General features: G+C 41.6%; 1 protein-coding gene across 9 annotated transcripts in view; it reads right to left on the bottom strand.

The window, feature by feature from the left end:
- Positions 1-2,021: 2,021 nt before the first annotated feature.
- Positions 2,022-9,591, bottom strand: part of LOC124004047 (dedicator of cytokinesis protein 3-like) — a 465,878-nt gene continuing 458,308 nt past the window's right edge. For 7 of the 9 annotated variants that reach the window (XM_046312789.1, XM_046312794.1, XM_046312791.1 and 4 more), the window contains one exon: positions 2,022-4,464. In XM_046312789.1, coding sequence (XP_046168745.1) covers positions 3,844-4,464 — 621 coding nt within the window. In that variant the 3' untranslated portion in view covers positions 2,022-3,843. The remainder of the gene's footprint in view (positions 4,465-9,591) is intronic. The other 2 variants (XM_046312790.1, XM_046312796.1) reach the window with 2 other exon arrangements.

The following is a 9,591-nucleotide window of genomic DNA, read 5'->3' as shown; positions in this document are numbered from 1 at the left end:
TCTCTCTGTCCCTCTCTAACCCTACATATTGGTTTGTTGTGTATTGTTAGATACTACTGCACCGTTGGAGTGTTTGCGACCAATACAATTTGATTTGAACAGACGTTGAACTGACATCTGTACCCAGTGTGTTATGTCACTGAGTGAACATGCACACGTAAAAGTACCAAATAAAAAAGGAAAAACTCAAACAAATCACATTTAATTATATTAGTTAATATTCATTTGTCTATAAATATCTTCCATCTAAATGTGTCATTCCACTTGTGCACATCACCAAGCAGCTACAGTGACTTTCAATGCCCTTGTCTTAGCACATTATTATGTTTTTATGTCATCATTATGTCATCATTATGTCAGCATTATCGAGTCATTATCAAGTCATTATCGAGTTATCGTCGAATCATTATCGGGTCATTATCGAGTCATTACCAAGTCATTATCAAGTCATTATCGAGTTATCGTCGAGTCATTATCAAGTCATTATCGAGTTATCATCGAGTCATTATCAAGTCTTTATTGAGTCATTATAATGCCGTTACCAAGTCATCCTCAAGTCATTGTCACACCGTTATCATGATATTATCAAGTTATCATTGAATCATCGTCGAGTCATTATCGCGTCATCGTTGAGTCATTATCTAGACATTATTAAGACATTATCAATTTATTATCAAGTCATTATCGATACATTGGAAAGTCATCAGCGAGTCCTTATCACGTCATTATCGAGTCATTATCACATCATCATTGCGTCATTATCGAGTCATCATTGCGTCATTATCAAGTCATCAATTCTCCTCAGTCAATCCTTGATATAGGGATTCATTTTTAAATAATCCAATATTAATATGTATAACTATAACTACACATAACAATACATTTGCAGATTTAATCTCCTCTAAAAATATAGCCTTTTCTTTACCTTTGTACTGTAGTATGCAAGATGCTGAATGGGAAACTGACCTTTAGTAATAAACCAACCGAGCCCTTATATAGAGCAGAAGCAGCCTTTTATAACGGGACATCTATTCACCAGCCTTCAGACGGTTATGTCCTTACCTCTTTATAGTGGCTGGCTGATCTGGCTGTGGCAGGTAGCACACAGCAGTAAAGACGACTACTGTGTGATGAAGCCACAGCATTTAAGCCTCTGACTGTCCGTCTGTCGAGGATGAGCAGTGCCACAGGAAGTTGTGACAGAGTATTAAGAAGTGTTGGGAGTATGTGACCCTGACATTTTGTACTAGTTCATCAAACTATCCCCCTCCTCCCCCCCCCACTTCCGTCTCTCTCTATTCATCAAACTATCCCCCTCCTCCCCCCCCCACTTCCGTCCCCATCAAACTACCCCCCCCCACTTCCGTCTCTCTCTATTCATCAAACTATCCCCCTCCTACCCCCCACTTCCCCCACTTCCGTCTCTCTCTATTCATCAAACTATCCCCCCCCCTTCCGTCTCTCTCTATTCATCAAACTATCCCCCCCTTCCGTCTCTCTCTATTCATCAAACTATCCCCCCCACTTCCGTCTCTCTCTATTCATCAAACTATCCCCCCCTCCCCCCACTTCCGTCTCTCTCTATTCATCAAACTATCCCCCCCCCTCCCCCCCACTTCCGTCTCTCTCTATTCATCAAACTTCCCCCCCCCATCAAAAACTATCCCCCCCCCCCCCCACTTCCGTCTCTCTCTATTCATCAAACTATCCCCCCCCTTCCGTCTCTCTCTATTCATCAAACTATCCCCCCCCACTTCCGTCTCTCTCATCAAACTTCCCCCCCACTTCCGTCTCTCTCTATTCATCAAACTATCCCCCCCCCCCCCCCCACTTCCGTCTCTCTCTATTCATCAAACTATCCCCCCCCCCCCCACTTCCGTCTCTCTCTATTCATCAAACTATCCCCCCCCCCCCCCTTCCGTCTCTCTCTATTCATCAAACTATCCCCCCCCCCCCACTTCCGTCTCTCTCTATTCATCAAACTACCCCCCCCCATTGTTCTTTTTCTCAGTAAAAGCCAGTTGAATCGCTGAGTGTATCATCATTACATCAACACCACGAAGGTCAGCTAATAATGTGCATCCCTTACAGGAAATGACCATAACAAGCAAACCATAATGTTAAAAATCACCTGACCTCAATCATCATCTCTCCAAACCCCTCCCCCCTCTATACCCTAATAAAACCCGTCACTGATCCCATCTTTATTTACAGAAATATTTAAGTGCGAATAGAATCAAATGTGTTTTTAACATTTATTAAATAATGTAATAATACATTTTATTATTATATTATTAATAAATAATAATTAATGTTTATTATTAAGTTGCTAAAGGGCAACTTGTCTATAAATAAATAAAAAATTAAACTGAAAACAGAGGTCACGGTCTAACAGGTTTTTACTGTACTGAGGTTTTGCTTCAGTTTAACTCAATTCATTAATTAAAATGTCTGTTTAAATGTCTGGTTTTACAATCCACGGGTTCCCTTTGTGCAATGATTTGGAAACCTGGACCTGAACTATCAATCAATAAAATAATTAAATACATCACTTTTTATTCACAGAATGACGTGTTTTCTAAAAGGTAGTTCCCATCATCGGTGTGAGTTAATTCATAGAAAGAACATTCAATATACTTTTTTTCTTCTCTCTTTCTGACAAGAGTTTGAAAGAATAAGAAATCAAAAATAGAAAAAGACTTATCATTCCAAAGATACATTTTCAAACAAACACATTTAGATGTGAACAATTAGATCACAGCTAGCATTCTCCAATACCAAAATAGGATACTCTGTGAGAAGGAATGAACTGGGAGGAGGGAGATCATTTTTTGCCATTCCCCTCTATATTCCTGGCCCCTCAGAGAGACAGGTTCTAACATTGGCCCCTCAGAGAGACAGGTCCTAACACTGGCCCTAACACTGGCCCTTCAGAGAGACAGGTTCTAACACTGGCCCCTCAGAGAGACAGGTCCTAACACTGGCCCTAACACTGGCCATTCAGAGAGACAGGTTCTAACACTGGCCCCTCAGAGAGACAGGTCCTAACACTGGCCCCTCAGAGAGACAGGTCCTAACACTGGCCCTTTCAGAGAGACAGGCCCAAACACTGGCCCCTCAGAGACAGGTCCCAACACTGGCCCCTCAGAAAGACAGGCCCTAACACTGGCCCCTCAGAGAGACAGGCCCTAACACTGGGCCCTCAGAGAGACAGGTTCTAATCCAGGCCCTAACACTGGCCCCTCAGAGAGACAGGTTCTAATCCAGGCCCTAACACTGGCCCCTCAGAGAGACAGGTTCTACTCCAGGCCCTAACACTGGCCCCTCAGAGAGACAGGTCCTAACCCAGGCCCTAACACTGGCCCCAACCATTTCTAAACCATGGGCATGTTCAGGAGGATATAAAGTTAGAGAACATTCAGATAGAAATATATAATGTAGAACATATATGATTGTCTGTCAGATGGAATAGGGGGGGGGTCAGGTGTCAGCTCTATTCACACTATTTATATCTGAAACATTCACAAAGTTTCACATCACTGACTGAATAAACCCCAGGCCTGCTCTTTACTCCTCTGTGATGACCTGCTCCCACATCACCTTGGCCTGCTCTTTACTCCTCTGTGATGACCTGCTCCCACATCACCTTGGCCTGCTCTTTACTCCTCTGTGATGACCTGCTCCCACATCACCTTGGCCTGCTCTTTACTCCTCTGTGATGACCTGCTCCCACATCACCTTGGCCTGCTCTTTAATCCTCTGTGATGACCTGCTCCCACATCACCTTGGCCTGCTCTTTACTCCTCTGTGATGACCTGCTCCCACATCACCTTGGCCTGCTCTTTAATCCTCTGTGATGACCTGCTCCCACGCCACCTTGGCCTGCTCTTCCTTGGAGGTGATGAGAGGCTGAGAGATCTTGCGTGGCATGGGCCTGGGCACGAGAATACACCCTTCCTCAGGGATACACCCCTCTCTCAGGTAGGGCTTGGGGGGCAGGGCGGGCGGGGGCTCCTGGTGGTAGTGGGGCAAGTTCTGGATGTTTAGGGCGTGGGCCTCTGGGAGGATGGGGATAATAGGGGTGATGACCGGGGTGACCCACCCAGGGGCGGAGTGGCTACGGCAGGGAGGGGGTTTGGAGCCATCCAGGACCTCTGGCTCGGAGACGCTGTATCGGACAGGCAGGTAGGGACTAGAGGGGGAGTTCATTCCCAGGTCTTCTCCGTCTATGGCCCAGATAGAGTGCACCGTGCTAGGGGTGATGGAGACAGAGTCCAGGGTGCCTGCTGGGTGTCTGCTGGTAGTTCCAGGGGCCTCGGTGGAGCAGGACTGGCCCAACAAGTTGCTCTCACTCAAGGATGAGACGCCGGAGGAGGCGCTGCCAGAGAGGGTAGAGTTACTGCCATCCAGGCCGGACTGGGACTGGGGACTGGTGGGCGAGGCAGGTATAGGGTGCAGGGGTGACTGTTGGAGAGAAACAAGTGGGACAATGGGTTATTCTCATAGATAAGTGGGACAATGGGATATTCTCATAGATAAGTGGGACAATGGGTTATTCTCATAGATAAGTGGGACAATGGGTTATTCTCATAGATAAGTGGGACAATGGGTTATTCTCATAGATAAGTGGGACAATGGGTTAATCTCATAGATAAGTGGGACAATGGGTTAATCTCATAGATAAGTGGGACAATGGGTTAATCTCATAGATAAGTGGGACAATGGGTTATTCTCATAGATAAGTGGGACAATGGGTTAATCTCATAGATAAGTGGGACAATGGGTTAATCTCATAGATAAGTGGGACAATGGGTTATTCTCATAGATAAGTGGGACAATGGGTTAATCTCATAGATAAGTGGGACAATGGGTTATTCTCATAGATAAGTGGGACAATGGGTTAATCTCATAGATAAGTGGGACAATGGGTTAATCTCATAGATAAGTGGGACAATGGGATAATCTCATAGATAAGTGGGACAGTGGGTTATTCTCATAGATAAGTGGGACAATGGGTTAATAACATAGATAAGTGGGACAATGGGTTAATAACATAGATAAGTGGGACAATGGGTTAATAACATAGATAAGTGGGACAATGGGTTAATCTCATAGATAAGTGGGACAATGGGTTATTCTCATAGATAAGTGGGACAATGGGTTAATCTCATAGATAAGTGGGACAATGGGTTAATTCTCATAGATAAGTGGGACAATGGGTTATTCTCTCATAGATAAGTGGGACAATGGGTTATTCTCATAGATAAGTGGGACAATGGGTTATATTCTCATAGATAAGTGGGACAATGGGTTATTCTCATAGATAAGTGGGACAATGGGGGTTATTCTCATAGATAAGTGGGACAATGGGATATTCTCATAGATAAGTGGGACAATGGGTTATTCTCATAGATAAGTGGGACAATGGGTTATAACATAGATAAGTGGGACAATGGGTTATTCTCATAGATAAGTGGGACAATGGGATATTCTCATAGATAAGTGGGACAATGGGACAATATTCTCATAGATAAGTGGGACAATGGGTATTCTCATAGATAAGTGGGACAATGGGATATTCTCATAGATAAGTGGGACAATGGGATATTCTCATAGATAAGTGGGACAATGGGTTATTCTCATAGATAAGTGGGACAATGGGTTATTCTCATAGATAAGTGGGACAATGGGATATTCTCATAGATAAGCAGGACAATGGGATATTCTCATAGATAAGCGGGACAATGGGATAATCTCATAGATAAGTGGGACAATGGGATATTCTCATAGATAAGTGGGACAATGGGATATTCTCATAGATAAGGGACAATGGGTTATTCAAGATAAGGGACAATGGGATATTCTCATAGATAAGCGGGACAATGGGATATTCTCATAGATAAGTGGGACAATGGGATATTCTCATAGATAAGCAGGACAATGGGATATTCTCATAGATAAGTGGGACAATGGGATATTCTCATAGATAAGTGGGACAATGGGATATTCTCATAGATAAGTGGGACAATGGGATATTCTCATAGATAAGTGGGACAATGGGTTATTCTCATAGATAAGTGGGACAATGGGTTAATAACATAGATAAGTGGGACAATGGGTTATTCTCATAGATAAGTGGGACAATGGGATATTCTCATAGATAAGTGGGACAATGGGTTATTCTCATAGATAAGTGGGACAATGGGTTAATAACATAGATAAGTGGGACAATGGGTTATTCTCATAGATAAGTGGGACAATGGGATATTCTCATAGATAAGTGGAACAATGGGATATTCTCATAGATAAGTGGGACAATGGGTTATTCTCATAGATAAGTGGGACAATGGGATATTCTCATAGATAAGTGGGACAATGGGTTATTCTCATAGATAAGTGGGACAATGGGATATTCTCATAGATAAGTGGGACAATGGGATATTCTCATAGATAAGTGGGACAATGGGATATTCTCATAGATAAGTGGGACAATGGGTTATTCTCATAGATAAGTGGGACAATGGGTTATTCTCATAGATAAGTGGGACAATGGGATATTCTCATAGATAAGTGGGACAATGGGTTATTCTCATAGATAAGTGGGACAATGGGATATTCTCATAGATAAGTGGGACAATGGGTTATTCTCATAGATAAGTGGGACAATGGGTTATTCTCATAGATAAGTGGGACAATGGGTTATTCTCATAGATAAGTGGGACAATGGGATATTCTCATAGATAAGTGGGACAATGGGATAATTCTCATAGATAAGTGGGACAATGGGTTATTCTCATAGATAAGTGGGACAATGGGTTATTCTCATAGATAAGTGGGACAATGGGTTATTCTCATAGATAAGTGGGACAATGGGATATTCTCATAGATAAGTGGGACAATGGGTTAATCTCATAGATAAGTGGGACAATGGGATATTCTCATAGATAAGTGGGACAATGGGATATTCTCATAGATAAGTGGGACAATGGGATATTCTCATAGATAAGTGGGACAATGGGATATTCTCATAGATAAGTGGGACAATGGGATATTCTCATAGATAAGTGGGACAATGGGTTATTCTCATAGATAAGTGGGACAATGGGTTATTAACATAGATAAGTGGGACAATGGGTTATTCTCATAGATAAGTGGGACAATGGGATATTCTCATAGATAAGTGGGACAATGGGTTATTCTCATAGATAAGTGGGACAATGGGATATTCTCATAGATAAGTGGGACAATGGGATATTCTCATAGATAAGTGGGACAATGGGATATTCTCATAGATAAGTGGGACAATGGGTTATTCTCATAGATAAGTGGGACAATGGGATATTCTCATAGATAAGTGGGACAATGGGATATTCTCATAGATAAGTGGGACAATGGGTTATTCTCATAGATAAGTGGGACAATGGGTTAATAACATAGATAAGTGGGACAATGGGTTATTCTCATAGATAAGTGGGACAATGGGATATTCTCATAGATAAGTGGGACAATGGGATATTCTCATAGATAAGTGGGACAATGGGATATTCTCATAGATAAGTGGGACAATGGGATATTCTCATAGATAAGTGGGACAATGGGTTATTCTCATAGATAAGTGGGACAATGGGTTAATAACATAGATAAGTGGGACAATGGGTTATTCTCATAGATAAGTGGGACAATGGGATATTCTCATAGATAAGTGGGACAATGGGTTATTCTCATAGATAAGTGGGACAATGGGTTAATAACATAGATAAGTGGGACAATGGGTTATTCTCATAGATAAGTGGGACAATGGGATATTCTCATAGATAAGTGGAACAATGGGATATTCTCATAGATAAGTGGGACAATGGGATATTCTCATAGATAAGTGGGACAATGGGATATTCTCATAGATAAGTGGGACAATGGGATATTCTCATAGATAAGTGGGACAATGGGTTATTCTCATAGATAAGTGGGACAATGGGATATTCTCATAGATAAGTGGGACAATGGGATATTCTCATAGATAAGTGGGACAATGGGTTATTCTCATAGATAAGTGGGACAATGGGATATTCTCATAGATAAGTGGGACAATGGGATATTCTCATAGATAAGTGGGACAATGGGTTATTCTCATAGATAAGTGGGACAATGGGTTATTCTCATAGATAAGTGGGACAATGGGTTATTCTCATAGATAAGTGGGACAATGGGATATTCTCATAGATAAGTGGGACAATGGGTTATTCTCATAGATAAGTGGGGCAATGGGATATTCTCATAGATAAGTGGGACAATGGGTTATTCTCATAGAAAAGTGGGACAATGTGTTAATCTCATAGATAAGTGGGACAATGGGTTATTCTCATAGATAAGTGGGACAATGGGATAATCTCATAGATAAGTGGGACAATGGGATAATCTCATAGATACGTGGGACAATGGGTTATTCTCATAGATAAGTGGGACAATGGGATATTCTCATAGATAAGTGGGACAATGGGATATTCTCATAGATAAGTGGGACAATGGGTTATTCTCATAGATAAGTGGGACAATGGGATATTCTCATAGATAAGTGGGACAATGGGTTATTCTCATAGATAAGTGGGACAATGGGTTATTCTCATAGATAAGTGGGACAATGGGATATTCTCATAGATAAGTGGGACAATGGGTTATTCTCATAGATAAGTGGGGCAATGGGATATTCTCATAGATAAGTGGGACAATGGGTTATTCTCATAGATAAGTGGGACAATGTGTTAATCTCATAGATAAGTGGGACAATGGGTTATTCTCATAGATAAGTGGGACAATGGGTTAATCTCATAGATAAGTGGGACAATGGGATAATCTCATAGATACGTGGGACAATGGGTTAATCTCATAGATAAGTGGGACAATGGGATAATCTCATAGATACGTGGGACAATGGGTTATTCTCATAGATAAGTGGGACAATGGGTTATTCTCATAGATAAGTGGGACAATGGGATATTCTCATAGATAAGTGGGACAATGGGTTATTCTCATAGATACGTGGGACAATGGGATATTCTCATAGATAAGTGGGACAATGGGTTATTCTCATAGATAAGTGGGACAATGTGTTAATCTCATAGATAAGTGGGACAATGGGTTATTCTCATAGATAAGTGGGACAATGGGTTAATCTCATAGATAAGTGGGACAATGGGATAATCTCATAGATACGTGGGACAATGGGTTATTCTCATAGATAAGTGGGACAATGGGTTATTCTCATAGATAAGTGGGACAATGGGTTATTCTCATAGATAAGTGGGACAATGGGATATTCTCATAGATAAGTGGGACAATGGGTTATTCTCATAGATAAGTGGGACAATGGGTTAATCTCATAGATAAGTGGGACAATGGGATATTCTCATAGATAAGCAGGACAATGGGATATTCTCATAGATAAGTGGGACAATGGGATATTCTCATAGATAAGTGGGACAATGGGATATTCTCATAGATAAGTGGGACAATGGGATATTCTCATAGATAAGTGGGACAATGGGTTATTCTCATAGATAAGTGGGACAATGGGTTAATAACATAGATAAGTGG

Source organism: Oncorhynchus gorbuscha, linkage group LG18 (genome assembly GCF_021184085.1).
Source record: "Oncorhynchus gorbuscha isolate QuinsamMale2020 ecotype Even-year linkage group LG18, OgorEven_v1.0, whole genome shotgun sequence".
Taxonomy (NCBI): Eukaryota; Metazoa; Chordata; class Actinopteri; order Salmoniformes; family Salmonidae; genus Oncorhynchus; species Oncorhynchus gorbuscha.
This window is presented reverse-complemented; position numbering and strand designations above follow the sequence as displayed.